At 41.0% G+C, this 26,369-nt stretch overlaps 1 protein-coding gene across 5 annotated transcripts in view; it reads right to left on the reverse strand.

Moving 5' to 3' along the window:
• ELMO1 (engulfment and cell motility 1) overlaps nucleotides 1–26,369 on the reverse strand; it is a 573,189-nt gene that overhangs the window by 424,815 nt on the left and 122,005 nt on the right. For all 5 annotated transcript variants that reach the window (XM_070468476.1, XM_070468480.1, XM_070468477.1 and 2 more), the window contains exons 3-4: nucleotides 14,475–14,515; nucleotides 13,357–13,429 (exon numbers count right to left, since the gene is read on the reverse strand). In XM_070468476.1, the coding sequence (XP_070324577.1) occupies nucleotides 13,357–13,429; nucleotides 14,475–14,515 (114 nt within the window). The remainder of the gene's footprint in view (nucleotides 1–13,356; nucleotides 13,430–14,474; nucleotides 14,516–26,369) is intronic.

Here is a 26,369-nt window from a genome sequence, read left to right on the forward strand (position 1 = left end):
TAAAACAAAACATAAAATAATAAAAAATAATAAAATTAACAACATCATGATAATTGTTTCATGACTTTTTTATGTTACCTTTGGCACACAGAAGGTTGTGTTATCTTAAAACTTTGAGAAACACAGTCCAATAGCTATTCAAAACTAAACCTCATTCTTAGAGTAAAAAAACATGAATGGGATTGTGGTCAGGAAATTTGCAATTAGGTTTCTGGCTTTGAAATACAATATGTCACAGAGCCCTTCTCAGAATCTCCTCTACTGATACAGGTTTTTGCTTTTTACTGTTTTTTTGTTTTGTTTATAAGGGTGTTCTGGGTCATTTTTGGTAAATAAGTGCCTGCCTTTGCGGGAAACCCATGTGTCACTCGTTCTGTATCTGACCATTACAGTTAAATGTTTCAGTATTTGAGTCAATCTATTCATTGGTTTAATAGCTGAACTGGAGAACATGGAATTATCATGACCTCTGGCATTTATTTTTGCCTGCAATTCTAGAAGCAGCCGTGTCTTACCAAACACAAGCTAGGGAGCCTAAGCAAAAAAGTTAGCTGCCTGTGTAATCATCTTTTTACAGCCTCTATCCAACAGTCAGTGGTAAACATTAAATAACATGTCATAAAACCCACTGACATCTGAGTAATGCTGGTGGCAGCCGGTACCCTCCCTCTCTTGCTCCCTCTCATTTATATGACTCAACCGAGACAGTCTTTTTTTTTTCTTCATCCTGAAATAAGTATATACTCTTCCAAGTCTTCTCTGGAGGAAAAGCACCAAATGATTTCAAATGATAGCTCCTGCCCAATTCCTAAACTCTTAATTAGAAAACTCTAAAAAAACACCCCACAAATGTTTTCAGAGACTTCAGAAAGTCTAATGCCAGTTTAGTTTGAGTTACCAAGAGCAAAGATACCAGGAGAGGGAGGGTGACTGGCTGGCTGAAGCCCAATGCCAGGGCTGGATAGCTCCTGGGGAAATTTAGAACTGTCTGATGCATGCATGCATACGTACCAATGTGTGTGTATATTTCCATTTTCACAAGTTGGGCTTGATGAATTGAGTGAGAAAGGTCTGAGGGAACCCAAGAGTAGTACCTATCATTCTATCTCAAACAACACGCCAGGAGCCAAATACCCAAGTATCACGTGGCTATCATCCTGCCCTTTTCTCTTCGACAACTGAACTGGGAAAAATCCCGTTGTCCTTAAAGTAAATATTAATAATATTAATAATCTTTTGGTTCCTGACTTGGAGAAACTCAAAATGTAAGGTCTAAGGGATGATAATAAAATTTTATGGGTTCACATGTGGCATGTGCTACAGACTGTGTCACCCTAAAAGTCCTTTGCTGAACTGAATTGAATGCTCAATGTGATAGTACTAGGAGGTGTGAGTTTTGGGAGGTGACTAGGTCATAAGAGCGGAACCCTCATGAATGGGATTAGCGCCCTGATGAAAGCTGTCTCTCCCATTCTGTCTTAGGAGGGCACAATGACAAGATGACCACCTATGAACCAGAGAGCAGTCCCTCACCAGATGCTGAATCTACCAGTGCCTTCATCTTGAACTTCCAACTTCTACAACTGTTGTTTTTAAGACACTCAGTCTATGGCAGTTTGGTTACCCAAGCTGCAAGGTCTAAGACACAGCAAACACAATGTGACAAATTCCAAAGTGCTCTCTCTATTGGTTAAGACTCTTGCTACAGCATCTGTTCTTAGTGACTTGCTTTCATCATGTGTGCTGCGGGCTTAGTCATCTCAGTCATGTACGACTCTTTGTGACCCCATGGGTTATAGCCCACCAGGCTCCTCTGTCCATGGGATTTTCCTGAAAAGAATACTGGAGTGGATTGCCTTTTCCTTTTCCAGGGGATTTTCCTGACCTAAGGATCAAAACTGCATCTCCTGTGTCTCTTGCATCGCAGGCCAATTCTTTACCGCTGAGCCACCAAGGAAGCCCTGCTTTCACCATATGAACATATAATTCCAACTATAAACAGTTGCATTCACTTGTTCCTTGGTTATTGGAAAATGTGTCACCACAGTGGACTGTGACTATCCTGTTTCGCCTTCATTTAATGAAAAAGAATGTGTGGGGTGGGCAGAAAATGCTGACAAGGTTTCAAAGTTATTGCCCCTGTTTTCCTTCATGGAAATTCTAAAGCATGTATTTAAGCCTAGAATTCTCTCTGTTCTGTGATCACTGTTTCAAACAGAATCAACTGCCTGATAAAGAACCAAAGATGGGTGAGCCACAAGAATATTAATGGATTCCCCACGGTGAAATAAAGTAAAACCCACTTTCTCAGAATTGAACAACAAAATAAATTATAAAATTTGGGGTAAATTTTCTGTCACAACTATAGTTTGGTTCTTAGAGATTGTTGTCTGCTACAACAAAAATACATGATCATACTGACTTTGAAACTGTATTACTGTTTGATCATCTGCCTAATGATGAATTATTTGTATAACATGAGATACCAGAGGGTCTCTTATTTTTCCCTTCCCATAGCTGTTGCTGTGAGTTCTCAAAAACAGGTCACTGATTCTAAAGAAAGAGTACTGACATCCATAGGACCGGGTTTAAGTATCATCTTGTGAAATCTCATGAATCTTTAAAAATTTTAGTCGACATCCAGCACAGTATAAATATTATGTGTGTGTATGTATGTACGTACATACTTATTTTGGGAAAGAAAATTAATCAGTCATGGAGTACTGAAAGCCAACTTCGTAACACTGATTTAAGACTCTTAAGAGGAGCATTAAGATTCATTTATTCACTCTAGGATTCCTCCACTGTGAATAATCTGAAAGTGTATGTGCATATTCTGGTAATTGAATTAACCAATATCATACATAATTTATTAAGCAACTAATTGTACCTTTTATCTTACACAAAAAAAACTGTAGCACATAAAATCCATAAGCAATCTTCAAATACCTAGAGAATATGTTCAAGGAACCACATGAGTCACGGTCCAGGGCCCCCGAGGTGAAAAATGAAGGTTTTGGTTGTAAAGTACTTGCAACTTGGGGGAGGGGGAGAAAAATTAGCCCACAAATAGTTAAGTCACACTTTCAGGCAACAGTAAAGAGATGCAGATCCTGCTTAGCTAACAAATGAATCTAAGAGATGATAAACTAAAGAGACAATTGTTCCTACAACAACAGAGACAAGAGAAGAGACTTAGAGCTAAGGACTGAATGAAGACACTAATCTCCAACACTGGGGTGAAGATTATTTCAGGCAAGCACCCAAGGTCTCTTCCAGCTCAGATAATTTAGGATTGGTAGGGACAGAAGGGTTGACTGTCCTGAAATGGCAATTATTTTAATGGCATTATTTCCCATGTGTATTCCTTGTTAAGACTCACCTCCCCCAGAAGCAAGGAGTCTGTCATTTCATCTCTTTATACCTGAAGTAGTACCTGAAACAGAATAGCAGGGAGTGGGGGAGGTTGGGCAGGACTGAACTGCAGGTGAATACAGCTACAAGGGGAGTCAGAGCAAAGTTTATTTGGAGAACATCAAGGCAATTTGGCTAAAGCAGAGAGAACAAGAAATAGACAGCAAATTGAATGTGTTGACTGTGACACACCTTGACAGCCAGGTTAAGGAAGGAGGTTGGACTTCATTCTCTCTCAGCAACGGTGAAAGTCAAGCAGAACGCTGTCTCCATTATTAGGGAGCACACAGGACTACAAGCCGGTAAGAATTCATAGTATGGGTTTTCTTCTGCAGCCAAAAACACTGCCTGCCATCTTAGTAAACAAAGAATGCTGCCTGCCATTCCGGGTTCCATGGTGTGCCCTGAGGGCAGTTTACGATAGAGCAAATAACAGGATACTAACCCTAGATACTTAAGATGCATATCTAAGGAATAATTGCAATGAGCCCAGACTCTGCATCTGCCCAAACATAGAAAGCACTAAAAGCATCAACTTGAGATGCCTGGTTTTCTATGAGTAGCAGGAATCTTTGATGTTTGACTAAATGTTTGTTGTTGTTTTTCAGCAAAAACTCACATATCCTGGTTCCTCCTTTACCTCTTTCGATAAAAGTTATCTGAGAAGCTGTGTCCTGTCCTCAGTAAAGTCCCTGAAAAAAACATAACTGATAACTTTTAGGTCACGCATTTTTCTTCAGCCGATACCTTGCGTGCAGGAATAAAGAGAAAGGTCCAGAGGCTGCTCAATTTGCTAATGGGTAATGTTCAAACGCGGCACTGGTACCACTTGGACTTGTTAAAAATATTTGAATCCCGGACTTGATCTATTGGATCTGCATCTCTAGATCCGAGGCCATGACCTATATTTACATTGAGAACTGCTAGACTGGAACTTAAAACTGCCATGAATAGAAATGACACAGCTTTACTGTCTAAAAAATAAAGTGCTGTACAATTCTGTATATATACCAGAAACCACTGCACACTTAAATGGTAGTTTTTATGTGTGTGAGTTATATCTCAATTAAGATGCTAAAAAAATCTCAAGCTTAGGACAGTGCCTGGCACATACAGGAGGTCAGCACAAGTTACTTTTCTCAAATGCATGCATGCATGGCTCTTTTCCCTTGACAGCTTTGGATTATGAGCTGGTAGATCCAGGACAAGCAGCCTGTCGAGAAGAGTCCAGTACTTACTAAAGACTGGTGACAGGCATACAAGCAGCCAACAGGGCAAGGAGCATCCATACCAGAAATCAGGTTCCGTTACAAATAAAAAAAGGAAGGATTCAGCAGCAAGGCACATGTGAATGCAGAGTGAGGATCAAAGGCAGACAGGCAGCAGAGGGTGAGGAAGGCAGGAGATGGGGCAAAGAGGCAGCAAGAGAGAAATACTGGGAGTCAGAAGCCTCAGAGAGCTGAAAGGCCAGGGCAAGCTGAAACGCAGGAACATCTTTCTCTGCCCGTCCCTGCCTGCTGAGTGCCAGTCCTGGAGACGCTTCTCCAGATCAGCAGGTGGTCGCAACCCATGCTGGTCACAGCTGGCTGAGGGACAACCTGCCGAGGCAGCCACAGTGGCTTCTACTGAACAAATCCAGAATCTTTCACCATAGGCAGCAGAAAAGGTGATGTCTCGTACAGATGTGTGGCTGGGCTAGGAAATTTACAACATTCCCGGGCTCTGGTTTGCTCAAATTAAAATGCCTGTCCAGTGAAAATTCTTTGAACAAGAGTACCTGAGGCCTTCATACAGTGGTTTCAGGGGCAGAAGTGAAAGACCGCAGCAGATCCTCTCACAGGGATGTGGAGACAGAAAACAGAGAGCAAAGAGGAAATAGGATTGGAAGTCTCTCCCTCCCCCTCCTCTGACTTCCTCACAGGCCTTCAGCCCCACCCATCTCAAGTCTCAATCCTTTCTGCAGCCCAGTGTTCACCTTGCAGGGGGACGCATCCGCCTTGACACCACAGTAGTTTTGACTCCATCTGACCTTTCCCTTCCAGCAAACACCATCACCCAACTCACCTCTCAAGTTCAGATTTCCAGGAGAGAATGTAAGGGGCAGGGCTCAGCTAGGGTAAGGCATCAACTTCTAGTCCCTTAGCTGTTGGGGGCAACAGAGAAGGGACACATGGCCTCCTAGGAGCCAGCGGAGGGGCAGCTTCCCCGGAAAAGACATGCCTCAGTTTGCTTTCTGTTTTGTTGGGGGGCAATGGGAGTCAGTGTATGGGTGTGTGTTTGTGTGTGTGTATTCCTCTCTTCAACAAAGAACACGTTCCAAACGCGAAACTTCCTTAAACTACTGAATATGCAGCACTTGTATTTATTCTCCCGAGTGAATCCCCCCACCTCGTAAATATCTTCAGTGACTTTCAAACATTTTTGACCCCAGGATGAAAAATAAGACTAAATGTATATTACATATGAAGCACACGAAACAAATGTTTCACAAAACAGCACATGTAATGCACCCCGATCTTTTCTATCCTATTACAGTCCATTTTAATGCTCCTTCAGCCTGCTAAATTGATTTAACACCCACTAACAAGTGGTGACCAGCGATTTGAAAAACCCTACTATTCCCTCCATCGCCTGTAATTTTATCATTAAAAACAATTTTACACTTTTCACATTATACTCACATAGAAGAAAATTCCCCAATTCTTTCTCAATAATATCCTACACTCCAACTATTGTAGACAGTTTTAAATGATGAACCAAGTGCACAAGAGATGTCGAGTGCTTTGAATTGTTTACACAACACTGTTCGTAAGCCAATCACATGACACCCCGTTCTCAATCTGTTTAGTGACCAACAGGGGCTCATGCCCTGGTGCGAAGTGTCAACCAACCTAGCTGAGAAGCACCACCCACTGTCTCTGTACAAAGCCAACCTGCCCACACAGGGATGGAACCAGCTCCCTTGGGCTCACCAAACTTGTTCCAAAGGGAAAAGAAATTCTGCTGGTGATGTGTGTATCTCTGGGGAATTTCTAAGGCAGATTACTTTGTTCAGCAATGCCAATGCAATTGGGTTAATGGGTCATGGATATAAATAGGATCAAATGCTTGCTGGAGGACCGAGAGGTGGCAGAATGAGGACTGTCAGCAGAGGAAGCTAGGGAGGTGGAAGAGAGGATGCAAAGATGAATTTCCATCTCCAGCGCCAGGAACCGGTGTGACTTCCATCTGCGGCACAGCATGTTGAGTGCTGCCGAGATTCCTGCCTGTCCCACAGCATAGCCCAGGAGCGTGGGACACTGGCTCTTCATTCAGACTTCCTGAGCCCATCCATGATCTGTTACTGACATCCCCTGAGCCTCAGTTGTGCCCTCTGTAGAATGGAGCAGGTACCAATTAAACCCAGTTCACAAGCTTCCTGTGAAGACTCAAGTACAACAAACAGCTCATGTGAAGCGCTAAGCCTAGTGCCTGCCACAAAGCAAGGATCCAACATATATTCCGGACAGTTGTTACCACCAACTAACACCCCAGCTCACCCGCCAAAGTGCTTAAAACACACAAGCAGATGTCCATCTTTGAATGAGTACTTTTCCCGTTAGCCTCTCTAATCTCTTATCAGACATGGTTAGCCCACTCCAGGACCTTTTTGGATCCCTCCTCTCTTCTATAATAACCTAATTCCTTCCTCTTCTTTCTCAAAACCTGTGCTCACTTCAATGTTTTCTCCCCCACTAAACCCTGAGACCCATGGATACAGAGAATGAAAGGGACTCATCTCACTAAACTATTTATAGTGCCCAAAGCGTGATAGTTTACAATAGTCAGACTGAGTTCCACATGATCATCAAGTGGTCTCCTGACCCAAGTCAGACACACAAGTACCAGGGATATACAATTTCTGTCTGCCCAGGGATTCTGGGAAGCTCAAGGCCTGTCTCAGAACCCAGAGCATCTAGGAAGTAGGAATGGCACTAAAAAGGGATGCCCTTCAAAAGACCCCACTTCCTTCTCAAAGGTTCCTGGGGCCAGCTTCAAAGAGGAGTCTGGATGAGGCATGGCTATCTCTATTTTTACAAAATAAGAACTTCTGGAAATAAGATACTGCCAAGGTCTATCACTACACTTCACACATTCTGGGGTAGGTCTCAGCACACAGGGACTACATACTGTTGTGAAGTTATGAGAAAACTTCAAGGGTCCACAAGTACATAATCTCCTAAAGGTGCCTTGTACCATGCCCCATGCTTTCGGGGAACCTACCTGTCTGTATGCTTAGGATTAAGGATAACAAGGCAATTTTCCTGTTTCCTTAAAAAATATGGTATTAATGCAATAATACTACCTTAGACAATCCAGACCAAAGGCAAATGAAAATGTATTTGCTAATCTCTACTGAGTAGAAGACTATCTGTTATAACTTCCTCCATGCCATCTTCCTAAGGAATAAGGAGGTCATAATAGGGTGGCTCAGTGGTAAAGAATCCACCTGCCAATGCAGGAGATGTGAGTTCAATCCCTGGGTCAGGAAGATCCCTTGGAGGAGGAAATGGCAACCCACTCCAGTATTCTTGCCTGAAGAAGCCCATGGACAGAGAAGCCTGGTGGTTGATTGTCCATGGAGTCACAAAGTTGGACATGACTGAGCGTCTGAGCATGCACACAGACTAAAGCTGGTAACCAATGATCACAGGTTGTAACAGCCTATATTTATTGTCCTGAGGCAATTATTAATACCATCAGGATCAATGGCCTAGTGTCAGCACAAAAAAAGGGGGGGGGGGCATCATAAACAAACTAGGGCCCAGGTAGTAGGGACTCCAGGATTTCCAGGAGGCGACATAGGTCGATTGGAGGCAGACCCACCCAGGTCCAAGCCTGGCTCAACCACTGCCCATCTGTACGACCTAAACAAGTTGTTGCATAATCTTTCTCTGTCTCATTTACTCATGGTAAAATGGAGATAATAATACCGGCATCATCAGACTGCAATGAAGATAATGGACCACCCACTTTAGCCCTCTCTCTATATAAAATTATCTTTTCAGAAAACAAATTCTACTAGATACTTAAACAAATGGGCCTACATTGAATTAAAAAGCTTCTTCACAGCAAGGGAAATCATCGACAAAATGAAAAGGCAACCTATGAAACAGAGAAAAGTATTTGCAAATCATATATTCGATAAGGAGCTAATATCCAAATTAAATAACACAACTCCATAGCAAAAACAAAAAACACTCCAATTTAAAAAAATGGGCAGAGAAAGTGAATAGACATTTTTCCAAAAAAGACAAGTAGTCAACAAGCATATGACTAATTAGTATCATTCATCATTAAGGAAATGCAAATTAAAACCACAATGAGAAATCACCTCACACCTGTTGGAATAGCTATTATCAAAAACAAAACAGAGAAAGAGATATGTATTGGGGAGGATTTGAAAAAAAGGGAACCCCCATACACTGTTGGTGGGAATGTAAATTGGTATAGGTACTAGGGAAAACATGAAGGTTCCTCAAAAAATAAAAAAACAGAATTAAAACAGGATCCAACAGTCCAATTTCTGGGTATACATCCAAAGGAAATGAAAACATGATATTGAAGAGATATTTGCATTCCCACATCCATTGAAACATTATTCACAATAGTCAGGATACGGAAACAACCTACGAGATGTCAATGGATGAATGAATAAAGATGTGGTAGAAATACACAACAGAATGTTATTTAGCCATAAGAAAGAAGGCAATCTGGCCATTTGTATCAACATGGATGTACCTTCATGGCATCATGCTAAGGGAAAGAAGTTGGACAGAGAAAGACAAATACTGCATGGAATCCCTTATCGGTGGAAATTTTTTAAAAAAGAAAAAGTCAAATTCATTGAAGCAGAGAAACAGACAGTAGAAAAAGTGGTCACCAGGAGCTGAAGGGTTGGTAAAAATAGAAAGAGGCTGGTAAAACGGCACAAAACTTCAGATTACAGATGACTAAGGTCTCAGGATCTAACGTAAAATGTGATGACTTAGCTGATAACACTGTATTGTATAGGAATGTGCTACGAGATTAGAGGACTTTCCTAGCAGATCAGCTGGTAAAGAATCCACCAGCCATGCAAAAGACCCCAATTCAATTCCTGGGTCAGGAAGATCCCCTGAAGAAGTAATAGGTTACCCACTCCAGAATTCTTGGATGTATTCCTGGTGGCTCAAGACAGTAAAGAGCCTGCCTTTAGTGCGGGAGACCCAGGTTCAATCCCTGGGTTAGGAAGATCCCCTGGAGGAGGGCATGGCAACCCAGTCCAGTATTCTTGCCTGGAAAATCCCCATGGACAGAGGAACCTGGTAGGCTACAGTCCATGAGGTAGCAAAGAGTCGGACGTGACTGAGCAATTAAGCACAGCACAGGGCAAGAGACTAGAACTTAAATGTTCTCACCAAATAAATAATTAGAGGTGATGCCTGTGTTATGAACTAGATAAGCATCATTTCATAATGTATATGTATCTCAAACCACCATGACATATGCTTAAATATCTCACAATTTTATTTGTCCAAGTACATCTCAATAAAGCTGAAAAATACACAATTCACTTTTTATTTTGTATTCTCTCTGTCTCTGAGCCATCACTCTGAAATATGAAAGTTTCTGGGGCAGAATCTGAAGTTGTAAATAGCTGAATCTTAATGTTCTCTAAGCATTTGCATGCTATGCTTCTGCTGAACATTGCTCGACAACATGGTGTTTTTTTCCCCTTGTGCTGAAAAACAAAAGTTAATGGCCCAATAAGCAAATGAAGACAATTTCAGAAAATGGGCTTGGATAACATGAGAAAAGCAGGGGAGGTGCCTTCCTGAGGATCTTAGAGGACTGTCAACATCCGTCAGTTACAGAATATGTTAGCTTGTCCTGCCAGAGCTGCAGAATTTCTCTTCTTTAAAATCACAGGTGATATTTTATCTCTGCCAGTGGGAGGGGAAACCACCTCATATACAAGGGAAAGTCAGTAACTAAGAATATGCACAAGTTTCAAAAATTAGTCACTGGTTACCATAGTAACTCAAATATTGCCTAACAACTCACTGGGCTATAAGTAACCAAGATGATGCTAAATACATTACTTCAAAATGGGAAATGGACTCTATTTTTAGGAATACTTGCAAAGAACTAGATGGACCTAACCGCAAACTGAAGGTGGCTCAGATTTACCCCTGTGGACCCAGGATTCAAGGTCCATCTCCTGCCCTGTGTGGGTCAAGTTCTGGGTCACATGCATGTGTTATGCCCAGAGACAGCTGCAGGAGGAGGAGTGATGACATTTTATTTACAAACAAAAAATGAGCTTTCTCATTCCTTAAACTTTTAGTAAAGGAAGAATCCTTGCTATTGGGCAGTGAAGACTGATAACAGATTTAGGTGGCAGTCCCTTTAAATTCAATGTTAAGAAGTTCCTCAGGCCAAACAAGATTTCTCAGAAAATAACTAGCATGCCCAATAAAATAATAATTCTCCCATTGATCTAAGTAGTTTGAATTTTCTAAGTAGATATTAATGTTAGTTAGAATAAAAGTATAAACAATATATGAATTTTTAAATTATTCTAACAACTGACTGTACAACACCACCCTCCTAAATGAAACTTAGAATGTGACTTCTGTTCATGGTGCACAGTGCCTGGGACACTGGAGCCCCGAGTCTTCAGAAAAGTGATCCTGGAGCAGTGTTCTTCCTAATGGTCCCTGAGTACCTGCATCAGAATTCCAGAGGGTCCTTACAGTGTAAAATCCTAGGCCATGTCTAAGGCCCACCCATTCTGAGTCTCTGACTCAGTTGGGATCTGAGAAATCTCCATTTTAAAAAGATGCTCCCTGTGATGTTTATGTTCTCTGGTCTGAGAAGTCCATCCTTAGTAATCACCAATACATTGAAGTCTCCTGACAACGAAGACAGAAGATAGGACAGTCATCAGGGGACACAAACCAACATGGTTTATCAAAGGCAGAGCTGTTTGTGACTCAGTGGCTTTTGGGCCACAGCCTAGGGTATAAAACCAGCACAAAATACTTGTATTATATATGTGTGTGTGTGTACAACCCAAGTTTTTCAGAAACAACATGGGTGATGTAGTCTGGCCTACTCTATTATACTCCAATTTTTAATGTTATGGCAACCAACTAAATTGATTTCATTTCCCACTAATTGGTGGTGTTTGAAAAACTCTATTATAATATCTGTTGTCCTATATCTTTATCACTTAATAATTTTTAAATTTTTTCATGTAATATCCTAAATAGTAGAAGGCCATTCAGTCTTTTCCAATATACCCCCAAAGTCACAATATTTTAGTTACCTTTAGAGGGTGACTCAAGGTAAAGTGAGAGAGTCTTCTGTTTAAGGGAATCAACAACAATGCATTGAACTGCTAGCATTTAACTTTTATTTATTTACATCCTCTTTATCTCAAAAATAGCACGCAGATTATATAAGTTTAAAATAAATGAAAAATCTTAAGAAAGTGAAGCAAGAAAAAAAGAAAGACACAAAATTGAGGCTTTATGGACTAAATCAAAGGAACAAGTACAAGTAATAAAGACAACATAGGCCAGGAAAGCTAGTCTACATGTTAACTCTCAGCTTTCCCATCAGTGTGCAGAGGAAAACATGATCAGTTACGAAAATTCCAGGACCCACTTGGGAAGAATAAGCAATTTCTAAGAAGCATTTCCAGGCCCCTGGCTGTCTTCCCCTCAGGCTGGACTGAGCACTTGTCGCCTCCCTCCCTCCCTCCTCAGGGTAGAGAGGGCAGTCACAGTGGGACAGACCCTATTAGTGCCTCCACCTTCCACCACCGTTTGATTCACAGGGAAACTGAAGATCGCTCTAAGGTTTGGGACAAACAAAGCCAGGGGCCATAGGTCACTGATTCTCCCTTTTCTTGGAGCATTCTATATTCACTTCTGTCCCAGAGCTGACCAACTTATTGTGATGAAAACTGTTCACAGAGCCATCCCCTTCCTCCTCACCAAGCCCAGAAGGCTATCAGTTCCATGAGGACAGTTGTGGCTCCTATGGATATCAGTGAGCTCTCCATAAAACTGAGCTGAATACTAAACTTCTCCAGAAATTCCCAAAAGGAAAAGTGATAGAAGCACAAAGATCTGAATTGGCTTCTTGGTTCTATGGTTTATCGCTCCTGAGATATTAGTCAAGCCATCTGACTGCTATGATTCAGTTTCTTATCTGTTAACCAAAGCCAATGCGGTTTCTACCAAAGGTTAGTCGTGAGGATGAAATTAACAAACAGATGTAAGGAGGCCGGCCCAGTTTCCGGCACACAGCAGGTGCTCAATAAATGCTACTTTTCCCTTCTCCTAACAGAAATCTCCAGGATATTGATTGTACTCGCTGCTAGAGCCAGTGTAGTATTCACAACCCTTCTCTCACTTCCAAGTATCCTAGTTAAAATCACCCGTGAAGAAAGCAGAGTTCCCAAGAACCACAGAACACTAAATGCCTTCATAATGCCATCTTCAAAATGGTTTTTGTCATTGTTTCAATGACTTAAAGCAGGGCTTAGAGGTTATTATGGAAAAAAAAAAAAAGTCTGAGAAAGGGAAGCTTGACTAAGTCATTAAGTATCAAATAAATGCTTAAACCAAGCAATAAGGAAGAGAGATAATTAGTAAATTCACTGTTAGAAGGCAAATGCTGTTGCTAAAACAGAACACAGAAGCATATTTGGTCTTTACTCTTGAACGGGCTAAATATCCCCTTGTTAATACTAAAGTAGCGGTTGGTTGCTTTGCAGACTCTGTTTTCGTGGATGGTAGAGATGTAAAATTTAGGCCAGCATGTTTAGTCTTGAGCAGAGAAAACATCAGCTATGTTTTAATTTCCTTTAAGTATAGGTGTTCGGATTAACTAACGTGGTTGACCTACCTTCTCTGTGATGTAGAAGTTGGAGCTATCAGCATGCTGCAGCGCAAAGTACTCATGGTTTGCAAGGGACCACCTGAAAAAAGGCAAGCAAAAGCTGACGACAAAAGCGAAAAGGATCATTTTCAAGTTCATACGCTAGAGCTAGGTGAGCTTAGCACCCTGTGACTGGAACTGGGCCAGTACCCAAGACACACACAGTGCAGTTCCTAAAACAAAATGACTTCAGCCCCGTTATCATGACCCTGAGACCAAGGTCTTATCCCAAGCCTATTGTTAACCCTTAAAGTGTTTTATCTCCACAGCTTTGAGGGAGGGCTCATTAAATATAAAGTTCCATTCCTCCCTATGAAGAAGGAGTGAGTGGAGCAGAGAGAGGAAAACAAAGGAAATGAATGCAATGTAAATTTTTGATAACTGTTACATTTCAGGTGTCTCTGGAGTCTGCCATCCCCACTCAGTATGCTTGCTGTAGACTGGAACATTTCAGTTAAGGATTGTTGTTGTTTAGTCACTAAATCATGTCCCACTCTTCTGTGATCCCACAGACTAACTTGCCAGGCTCCTCTGTCCATTTAAGGATCACAGATCTTAAACAAATTCCAGGTAAAATTCTATTCATAGTTCTGCCTTAAAAATTAAAAAACCTCAGGCAACTTCCATATGCATGGATTGTTAGAGCACCCCAAGAGAAGTAGGAAAGCTATCTTTGTGAAGTTCCATGTGGCAGCACAACCACCCACTGTCTTGTCTTTTAAATTATTTTATCTTCTGCGGGGACCTGAGTGGTCTTCTCACTTTATACCAGAAGAATGATGCACTTAACTTCGGGAACTTAGACTGCTTCCTGCTGAACAGGATGAATGAACCACATCTTTTCAAAGTAAATAAGATCAATCCCAATGTCCACATATCAGGACTTCTACACTTCCCACTCTTTGAGAAACAGAGAGAATGTTTTGGTAGAAAAGACATGGAAATATTACACAGTAATTCTTGCTGTCTTTAGGCAGGTCAAGTAGTGACTTAATGAGTAACATTTAATAATTGCACAAGAATATTTTATTTGCCTTTCAATATGCTGGCTGGAGCTCCCTGGATAAATCCTGAGTAACACTTACCCATCACAGACTTCCTTTATTATTGCAGACAGTGGTTTTTTCTGAAAAATAGAAAAAAAGGAAATACTTTCTGTTGGTTTCATTTCATCATTTTAAGCTCTAAAAAAATAAAAAAGAAGAAGAAGAAGAGGCCTAATAAAGACACTTAAATAAGAAAAATTTACATTTGCTATTCTTGGTAGTTGTCAGTGAGTTTGTTTTTCTCAAGGTAATAATCGACCAGCCATCACCACCAACTGCATTAATGATGTATTATCCTTGGGGTCCTTTTTTCTATACTTAGCATGCAAGTTGAACAAAATATACACCATATTTCACTTGAAAGGGAAAGTGTTAGCCGCTCAGTCATGTCCAACTCTTTTCGATCTCAAAGACTGTAGCCCTCCAGGCTCCTCTGTCCATGGAATTGTCCAGGCAAGAATACTGGAGCAGGTTGCCATTCCCTTCTCCAGAGGATCTTCCTGACCCAGGGATTAAAACCGGGTCTCCTGTATTGCAGGCAGATTCTTTACCATCTGAGCCATCAGGGAAGCCCCAGTATTTAACTTAGTCACATTAAAATCAGGATGAAACATAGTTTTGGTCAAAGATCTCATAGGCAATAACAACCTACAAAGTCAATTGATCACCAGAGTTCCTCAAGAGTAGTACATGGGTAGGACAACCAGTAGTTTGGCTTTATGCAAACAAGCTTGGATGTAGAGTAATTTTATGAGAACATGAGGCAAATGGAGTATGAAGCATAGTGACATTGTTCCTACAAAGTACACAGAATTCTTCCCACAACTGTGGTCCTGGCAAATGTCAATCATGCAGCAGCTTGAGTAGGACACACTCGAGTAACGGGACCATGACACCATGTGCTGTGGTGTCAACTGGCGGCTGACTACAGCTGTACTCTTGGCCTAACAGCCGCAGCTGTGCGCTGCCTGCCTCCAGATAGAAAGAATGTAGTGAAGAGACACAGGCAGCTCATCTAGAGATGTCGAAACTCTTTCTGCTTTGGATGTAAACAGACCCCAGCTGTCTCCTGGGATGGGCAGGAGTGTGTCTACCAAAGGAACACATCACAGACAAGAAACAAATGGGAAAGAGAAATCAAAGAAATACAACACATGGTCCTGGATTTTCAAACACAACCACAGAAGAGCACCGAAAACACTTTCCCCTCCCGTCCCTCTGGGCACTGTGGTATGGCAGAAGGAATTTGAATCAAGCAGAATTAGTTTAAAACCTAGCTGTGTCAACTTGCTTGCAGTGAGACTGACAACTTCCTTAATTTGCTGAACCACAACTAGCTTATCTGTAAAACGGGCAGAACTACCCACTCCTCAGGGTTGTCATAAGAATTAAATGAAAATTAAAATAAAGGGCAAAAGACTCAAAAAAGGGTTAGGGCTCCACTTCTTTACTCTCCCATGTCACTAGAAGAGCTTGATTTCCTCTTTGCATCCTTGCCCTCGGACCCAATGTTGCTAGGTCCCCCTCTTGGTTAATTCCAAGCACTCCGTTGTTCTTCATAGTCCTTTCTAAGGGCTTCAAGGCTCTGATAAAAGCTCCAGTGCTGCCCTCAGTGTTCTTCCAATGCTCTCCTGCACTCTGGAGCACTAGGGTCTATGACTAAGCCCACCACCATGTTTTCAAAAGAACGTCTGCCTACAGCTCTAAATGCAGTGGGCAGAAGAGGGACGGAGAATTGTGGAGGGGTGGAAAGATAGTGCATATTAGCATCTTGAGTTAATCTCTTTTAGACTAAGATTAGAAATGGAGATTGGATTCGACAATGAAGTTACATGTTACACAACTTGAGGCCTTTGCAAGAACTTGTCCATTGTCTATGGCTCTGGCTGTGAATCGAAAAGCAAATGTGCACTCCCAACCAAAGGAGAAAGGAGCTTTAGGAACAAAACTCTTTCCATAAGTTGAGGATTTTGCACTTCCAGCTGTCAGAGACCTCTCCAGGGTATTAGTATTTCATGAGGACCTACCAGTTTCCTAGATTAACTGCAGTGGCTCAGCTGGTAAAGAATCTATCTGCAGTGCAGGAGACCTGGGTTCAATCCCTGGGTTGGGAAGATCCCCTGGAGGAGGGAATGGCAACCCACTGCAGTATTCTTACCTGGGAAATCCCATGGACAGAGGAGGAGCCTGGCAGGCTACACTCCATGAAGTCGCCAAGAGTTGGACACAACTGAGTGACTAACACTTATTTACCTATCAGTCTCCTAACTCCCCCAATCTTCTTGCATCCTCAAAACTAAAATATAAATAACAGGGTCAGATTTCAGACTTAAATTATATTTAAAGGACAGATCGAGCCAAGGAAGCATTGCTAATGATGTAGGAGAAGGCATTTAAATTACTGCTTGCAGAATGGGAATTCTTAAAGTCTAGGTAACTTAGAGGAATTCCTCAGATTTTAATCCAGGTCTGATTCATAGTTTCAGAGTCAAATTTGAAAAGATAGAAGTGGGCTTCTAGAACTATTATATCTAGAACATTCTGAAGTTGGCTATATGAAAGGAGTAAAGACTCTGGAAGAACAAAGTTTAGAGATTTAATAGAGAAATATGAGAGAAAAACTTCAAACCCCAGAGGAAAAGGACTCACAGTTAACATAACTGCAGCCTCACCAGTTAAAATGAATGCTGTGGAAGCAAAGGGCTGGTCCTGCATCCTACACCTGTCCCCTCCCTTCTTTACATGTTCCAATGAAACACTGAACGCCACCACCCACACCTAATTCCAATGACTTCACAATTTTCATCTCCCTTAATTCATCCACTTTTTTAATGTCATTACTACCTTCTTTTTGAAACCATCTTTCCAGAGTTGCTGTATTCCCTTCCAGCTCCTACCGTTACAAGCAACAATCCTTCGATAAAATCCAAGAGATCCTTCATTATTTGTTTTACTTCTAACTTCAGATTTATGTTCCTATCTCTTCTGTTTTCATTCAACTGGTCAGTTCCTCATTCATTTAAACTGTCCCAGGTCTGTAATCTGATCCCACTCTTAGAAATCTCTGGCAGTTTCCTAGCACCAGCATGTTAACTCTCCTTCAAGCATCTTATTAAATGTACAAACAAAAATCATTACTCTCACCATTCCCTAAACCAATAATAGCATGTCTCCACCCCCAAATTCTCACCATCTCAGTCATGATTTTTTCTGTCTCACTATGACACCACTGCAGCCCAGAGCATCATTAACCTTTATTTCTTCACCCTCCAGGTCTGATTTGTTACAGGTGGTATTACATCTTCCTCTGTGACATTCATATCATTACTTCTCACCTCCTCCAAATCGCTCTTCTAAAATTTTGGCATTCCTCATTCCAACTCCTACCAGATAAATCATACCCCAGTTCTATCATTCTTAATTCTGCTTCCTCAGCCCCAGTGCCTTTCCTGAGGAACAGCCCATCATTAAAAGCATTAACTACTTGCCATAAATTTCCAACCAAACACTCCACTGGCCTATCAAACACAGATTCCTATCTTGCATTAGTTCCTATATTTGAATCACCTACTTCTAGTAGTTCTTTCATGTAGATTTCTAGAGAACTTATCTTTGCCTTCTCTATTCTGTGATATACAGATTTTCACAAGACACTGGGTCTCATCATTACTTCGCCAAAACCTCTCTCTGCTTTATCCCTTGCAGACCTAACTACCACCTTTGGCTAAGAATTCTCAGGATCCTGGCATCAGATCCTTGCAAATAAGTCTTTACATCACCAGTTTCCTTCTTCCTAATCCCTGCATTAATTATAATTAGGTAAAATTAGACTTTCCCCATAAACTTTGCTCATGTTGTTCTTTTGCTGCAATATCCACCATAGATCTTCAATGACCATCAGCTGTATTGTAGAAATCTCTTAGCTTGTCATCCACGGCCTTCCACAATCTGGTCTCAAGCAATCAAACTGCCTACTGATGTTGTGCATGTTCCCCATGCTTTTGGATTAGCTAACGATTCATCCAAAAAACCCCACCCCCGCACTTTTACTTTATGCCATTTTTTGAATATCATTTTTGGCTGTGCTAGGTCTTCATTGCTGTGAAGGCTTTTCCCTAGTTGCAGCAAGTGGGGGCTACTCTCTAGTTGTGATGTGCAGGTTTCTCTCTGTGGTGGCTTCTCATTGCAGAAAAGAGCTCTAGGGCTAATGGGTTTAATAGTTGCCGTTCCCGGGCTCCAGAATATGAGCTCCATAGTTGTGGCACATAGGTTTAGTTGCTCCACCGCATGGTGGGATCTTCCTGGATCAGGGATCAAACTCATGTCTCCTGAATTGGCAGGTAAATTCTTTACCACTGAGCCACCAGGGAAGCCCCAGTATTCAGGCACTAAAGTTGTGCCCGACTCTTTGTGACCCCATGGACTGTGGCATGCCAGGCTCCTCTGAACTTCCACCATCTCTCAGAGTTTGCTCAGATTTATGTCCATTGAGTCAGTGATCTCAACGTCTGTTGGCTCCTTCTCCTCCTGCCTTCAGTCTTTCCCAGCATCAGGGTCTTTTCCAGTAAGTTGGCTCTTTGCATCAGGCGGCCAAAGTACTGGAGCTTCAGCTTTAGCATCAGTCTTTCCAATGAATATTTAGTGTTGATTTCCTCTGGGATTGACTGGTTACATCTCCTTGCAGTCCAAGGGACTCTCAAAAGTCTTCTCCAACACCACAGTTCAAAAGCATCAATTCTTCAGCACTCAGCTTTTTTTACAGTCCAACTCTCACATCCATACGTGACTGCTGGAAAAACGATAGCTTTGACTAGATGGACCTTTGTTGGCAACAAAGTCCCTCTATACTTAGCACATGAAATGAATCACTCTTAAGGACCTAGTATATCTGTCTTATTTTCTTGTCCCTTGAAAACAAGATATCTCAATTCATCTTTGTAACCTTCTCCACCCCTCAGTACTAGTTGCACAGTTCACTGATGCTAACAGGATGTAAGAGGAAACTCAATACATTTCTGTTAAATGGAAAATTCACTTACTTTATTAAAAAAAAAAAAAGAACCAACAGAAAAGCCTTGACTATAAAAGTAAACCATTTCCTAAATGTCCATCAATAGATGAATTGATAAAGATGTGGTACACATATACAATGGAATATTACTTAGCCATAAAAAGAATGAAATTGAGTCATTTGTAGAGATATGGATCGACCTAGAGAGTTTCATACAGAGTGAAATTAAGTCAGAAAAATAAGTACTGTATATTAACACATATATGTGGAATCTAGAATAATGGTACAGATGAACCTGTTTGCAAGGCAAACATAGAGATACACATGTAGAAAACAAATGTGTGGACACCACAGCGAGGGGAGAAATGGGGGATGGGATGGCTTGAGAGATTGGGATTGACATATATACTATGACTACTACGTATAAAATAGGTAACAAATGAGAACCTACTTCTAATGGAGAATCTTCATTGGAAGGACTGATGCTGAAACTGAAGCTCCAATACTGTGGCCACCTGATGCAAAGAACTGACTCACTGGAAAAGACCCTGTTGCTGGGAAAGACTGAAGGCAGGAGGAGAAGGGAGTGACAGAGGATGAGATGCTATTCAATTGGATAGCATCACAGACTCAATGGACATGAGTTTGAGGAAACTCCAGGAGATAGTTGTGAGAGGAGCGTGGCCTGCTACAATCCATAGGGTTGCAAAGAGTCGGACAGGACTGAAACAGCTTAGCACACACACACACACGTGTATACATATAGCTGATTCACTCTGCTGTGCAACAGAAACTAACACAACATTTTAAAGCAAGTATATACTCCAATAAAAAATAAGAAAAAATGATTAATGAATATTAAAAAGCAAAGCAAAAGAAAACAAACAAACAACAACATCAAAGTAAACCATTTCAAAGTACAGCCTGGATTAATCGGCACAAATCACACTTCCTACCATGTAAACCACTGTGGGGTGGCTATAAGCAGCTGCTTAGACATGTGAAGGTTGTCACCACTCCCCACACAGACCACTCTTGTGATTCACAGCTTGGGTGAGCATTGAGCCAGCCAGCTGATGAGGAGTATAATTCAATAGATGATAAAACAGATACCAATCAAATGATCGTCACCATCCTCTAGCAAGGCCACACAGGTGAGCAGGAACTATTGCTGTAAACAGGGATGGAACAAGATACTCCCAAATACACTATTTTGGTAGCAGTGCTTTGCTCATATTTTATATAAAACCTTCAATTTGACATGAGCTCCTTGCCTGACTTAAATTCTATACTAAAGTTTGGCTCTATGTTTTAGTTAATATTTGTTCAGGTTACATAAGATGTTTTTATGATAATACAAGTTTCACCTGAGGAAAAGAAAGCTTCCAAGACATGCTTGGAAATCCACTAAAGCTTGGGAGTAGGGTGACAAGCGCAATGCCTTGGTAGCTTTCTGTGGACCCACGTAATATTTGCCTTTCATCTCATTGAGAGAAAAGCCCAGAAGTAAAGAAAATTTGATCTAAAAGGATAAAAACTGGTTCTTCTCTCTTTGAGTCCATAAACCATAAAAGAACTAAAATAAATTCTATACTCTATAGGAATATATCTCCAGGTAAAATATCGAGGCAAAATTATTTTAATTGCCTGAGCATGTTTTTGTAACTTAACAAAAATCATAACTAAATCCCTTAAGCTTTTTGTTTTGAAGGTCAAATCGGCCTTCTCAGATTCAGTAATGAACTAAGATGGAAAGAATAGAAATGTTTTTAACAATAACCCAGAGGGTTAGTCAGTTATCAGATTTCCAAGTGCAGGTGACTGGGGATTAAATAGACTCTACTCGTTTCCTTTAGCAATGGTGAGGTCATCGTTCACTACATGAAAGTATTTCTTCTCTTTATACTAATTTGAGAAAATTTCAATAGTGACACAAATATTTTTATTCATCAAACAAAGTATGCATTTCCAAATGAATTTTATTGGCAAAGTACCATGTGCCAACAATTATATTCATGCAGTAAATAAGATCTTTGTTGCTGGGTTTATTTTTTTAGATTTATCCCTCCCTTTTAAACTCTTACTCTTCAAAAGAATTTCTTTATTCAACTTAATTTATCATACACTACATCCAGAAAGCAAATTTCCAATACAAAAAGACTTTTATTTACTTTTCATAAAGTCATCTAGATTCCTGAGAATGGTCAAATTCACTAGCAATTAGCTTGTGATCTATATCTCTGCCTCTGTCCTCACATGGTGTTCTCTCCTCTTCTTACAAGGATGTAGGGCCCACTCTAAATCCAGGGTGATTCCATCACAAGATACACAATTATATATGTAAAACCCTTTTTTCAAATAAGGGCATCTTTTCATATTCCAGGTGTTAAAATTTGGATACCTTTGGGGTCACTGTTAAAATTATTGCAACTGGGTAAGAAAAAGATATTATTTATTAAAGGATTAGAGAGAAAAGAGAATGCACCCTTTTCTCCCTAATCCTTAAAGTGGGTGTTGGTCCTTCACTTCTTTTCCTAAACTCTCTCTTGCTTTGAATGAAATGCCATTATCCTAAATCCCTGAATCCATGACCCCTCTTCTAAGGTCTGATCCTGCATTCCCAACAACCCCTGGTGCGGATCCACGTGGACGTCCTGCCACCTCTTCAAGATTAGCACTGCATGCTCTTCCTCACTAAACCAGATCCTCCTCCTGTCTCATTTTTATCTCAAAAAAAAAAAAAATATATATATATATATATATATATGTATTTATATCTGACTCTCCCCACCCAAAGCTCATGGTTCCTTTCAGACATGAGAGGACCCCCAGCAGAAACATCCTTGAGAACCTCCAGTTGTTTATATCAGAGGCTGCGGAGTCCAGCCCGCCTTGAGGCACGTTCCCCGGACATAGCCCAGCTGTTGTCCCTCGTCAGTGTCCCTCGCTGATGAGGGCAGTTCCCATTCAACCACCTGTTCCTGCCTGTTGGCAGGGCACCTGGCCTGGGGATACTATGTGACCCAAGTGCTCACCTCAGAGCTCGCATGTCCCCTCTGCCCACATTTCTGCCTTGACACTGGCCTGTGGAGGCTGGTATCTCCCTCATCTGAAGTGATACACACTTGTCAGCAGCTATAAACTGTGGGCTGCCATTCCTACTTCTGACATCCACTTCTCAGGCCCATGTCTGTCCTAAAAAGAGCATCGCATCAGAAAGAAAGCTTGGCTTCTTTGAAACCTTATTTATTTCAAATGTTTTTAAAGATATGGGGTGGGGATATGCTTATGAGACAGCAGTAGGGACACCAGAAAAAGCTCTCAGAATGCTGCATTTTTTATCAACAACTTGCTTCTCTATACCTTACCCCAACTATGAGCACTGGAATAACTTTAGAAAATGATTTCCTGGGGTAGAACCCCAACTTCTGAAGCCCCTGGTTTTGTAGCTTTAGGCTTACTACTTCTCCTCTCAATGTTTCCATTTTCTTTTCTGAAAATAAAAGTAGCACCTCACACATTATTAGGGTGGTGAAGACTAATTGAGAGGATGTTATATCAAACCCTCAAAACTGCACTGGTACACAGCCAGGCACTGGATACATGTTACCTCTGAATAGGTTCTTTCATTTCATGTATCCAGCTTGGACACTTTGCAGGTACTTTCTTTAAATGTTGGTTAAGAACATTAAATACATGAATGAATGAATATCCAGTTCTTCTTCCTCCTTCCTGGAGTGACTCCAGTCCCCAGTGCTGCCTTTGGCACTCATCTCATCCTGTTCTTTACTCTTCAATGCATTTTTGTTTCCTTTGCCAACCAGATTATACACATTTGGAGGGAGACACTGCCTCTGAGACTCACCTCTGTCACCTCCCAAGCAAATGGCTGCTAGGCTACAAGGCGTGCAATTAATGAACTTTTTTTTTTAATTAAAAACACATCTTTTTTCAGACTTTCAGCCTGTTTCCCTTTCTTCTGGTCTCTTCCAACTGCCTCTGAAGCTCAGGCAGCAGCTAAGGATGGAAGACGGCAAGAGAAAGACAGGAGCAGTCTCCCATCACCACCTCGTAGCCACTTTGCCAGAGGGCCATTGTCAGACAGCCCTGTAATTGCAAAACCATTTTCCACCAAGACTGAAAGTTCTTGGTCCCAGACTATTATAAAGACTTCCTCCAGTGCTTTAAAAGAATGTGACAGATGCTTTGTTTTGACACTTTGAGGTGGTACAGCACAGCACTTGGGATTTTTACTTTCTTTTACAGATGGAAATTCATTGAACATATTCTGCCCAGCAGTTATGAGTAATGTTGGTCCAGAAAGAAAAGAAATCCAGCTCCTAAATGTCAGGACACCTCTGAGAAGGGATATATGCATGTTGACTAAGACGTAGCCTACAATGTGACTTGGAGAAACTTTCAGGTGCAATAAATAAACCATCTAGGTCCTGGAGGTGCCTCCTGACACCATGTCAAAAACACCAGTCATTTTTATAACAGCTTTATTCTTCCTCCAATGAGCCTGGTGACTGCCCTCCATGCTTCCAACCATATACCTTTACTATGGAGGAATCAGATGTCTCTGAGAGGTGTGTGTGAATATTCTGTTTTCCTAATAGCTGCTTAAATAACCTGAAAGTTAATGACAAAGCCACATTTCCCTGAGGCAAACTTATTAATAGCTGGTTCTTGGAAAGCAAACATTTTGACAACAATTCCAATGGGAATCACTGACATAAGATTCCAGTGACTGTTAGAGATGACAAAGGCAGGGGGTGTGGGGGAAAGGACTCACAACTCTGTCTCCAAAGCAGTAAAAACTATGTATCCCATTAATTTTAAAAATAGAAAGATGATACACTATGACACCTTTTTCTCAACAGATGATTTGTTTCAAAAATAGTTTACTAAAAATGACTTATTTCAAGCTTTATGAATCTAATTAAATATTAGATTCAGGAAGACCAAGTGTAATCTTTGCATCATAAAAATCACCGGACTATGTAAATGAGCAGACACAAAAAATAATTAGTACTCTCATTAGTAATGAGTTAAAGAGGAGGAGAAGGTCCTCTTTCTCTTTCAGGTTCTCTGATATACTTCTGCTGAGCAGAAACTGTGTTCCCCTTCAATTGGAAGCAATTTTAGAAAATGACAAAAATGTAGAGATGAACAATGCAAAAATAAAACCCTATTCACATCAATTATCTATTCTGAGTCTTCCTTCTTCTTGACAATTTTACATTGTCCTAATACCAATGTCGCTACGGATATAATTTTTTTCAAATTTCAATATCTCAGGCAGCAAAAACAGCAACTTTGCCAACTACTATATCCTTCTCTACCTTCCTTAATATCTGTCTTTTCCAAGAAGTACTCCCATATAATTCCAGCCTGTCTGGTGGGCCATTTCATTCCACCACACCTTGAGTCAGTTCAGTTCAGTTCATTTCAGTCACTCAGCCATGTCCAACTCTTTGGGAATCCATGAACTGCAGCATGCCAGGCTTCCCTGTCCATCACCAACTCCCGGAACTTGCTCAAACTCATGTCCATCGAATCAGTGATGCCATCCAACCATCTCATCCTCTGTTGTCCCCTTCTATTTTGCATTCAATCTTTCCCAGCATCAGGGTCTTTTCAAATGAGTCAGTTCTTCACATCAGGTGGCCAAAGTATTGGAGTTTCATCTTCAACATCAGTCTTTCCAATGAATATTCAGGACTGATTTCCTTTAGGATGGACTGGTTGGATCTCCGTGCAGTCCAAGGGACTCGCAAGCATTTTCTTCAACACCACAGTTCAAAAGCATAAATTCTTCAGTGCTCAGCTTTCTTTATAGTCCAACTCACATCCATCCATACATGACTACTGGAAAAACCATAGCTTTGACTAGATGGACCTTTGTTGGCAAAGTAATGTCTCTGCTTTTTAATAGGCTGTCTAGGTTGGTCATAACTTTTCTTTCAAGGAGCAAGCATCTTTTAATTTCATGGCTGCAGCCACCATCTGCAGTGATTTTGGAGCCCCCCAAAATAAACTCTGTCATTGTTTCCACTGTTTCCCCATCTATTTGCCATGAAGTGATGGGACCAAATGCCATGATTTTAGTTTTCTGAATGTTCAGTTTTAAGCCAACTTTTTCACTCTCCTCTTTCACTTTCATCAAGAGGCTGTTTAGTTCTTCTTCAGTTTCTGCCATAAGGGTAGTGTCATCTGCATACCTGAGGTTATTGATATATCTCCATCAATCTTTTTTTTTTTCTCTCCATCAACCTTGATTCCAACTGTGCTTCATCCAGCCCCACATTTCGCATGATGTACTCTGCATATGAGTTAAATAAGCAGGGTGACAAAACACAGCCTTGACATACTCCTTTCCCGATTTGGAACCAGTCTGTTGTTCCATGTCCAGTTCTAAATGTTGCTTTTTGACCTGCCTATGGATTTCTCAGGAGGCAGATCAGGTGGTCTGGTATTCCCATCTCTTGAAGAATTCTCCACAGTTTGTAGTGATCCACACAGTCAAAGGCTTTGGCATAGTCAATAAAGCAGAAGTGGATGCTTTTCTGGAACTCTCTTTCTTTTTCAATGATCCAAGTGATGTTGGCAATTTGATCTCTTTGAACCAGAGATCAAATTGCCTTGAGTGAAGTGTTCTCTTTTATATGGAAATGGGTGAGTGATTCACTCTGTGACTCAATTCAGGTCCTAAGGTCTGCCTACCTTCTCTTCTATAAAACAGTCTACTTATTTGTGTTAAGCTCATATGTGGAAGGTTAATCCTATTTATGTGCATGGCATGAAAGTATTGATAAAAAGTCAGACAAGCCTGATAGAATAACAGAAATGACTGCTGACTCTGATGGATAAGATAATAGCAGGCCAGATGGATAGATACAAAAAAGTCAGATAAGCTCTGG

This window comes from Odocoileus virginianus, chromosome 1 (genome assembly GCF_023699985.2).
Source record: "Odocoileus virginianus isolate 20LAN1187 ecotype Illinois chromosome 1, Ovbor_1.2, whole genome shotgun sequence".
NCBI classification, from domain to species: domain Eukaryota; kingdom Metazoa; phylum Chordata; class Mammalia; order Artiodactyla; family Cervidae; genus Odocoileus; species Odocoileus virginianus.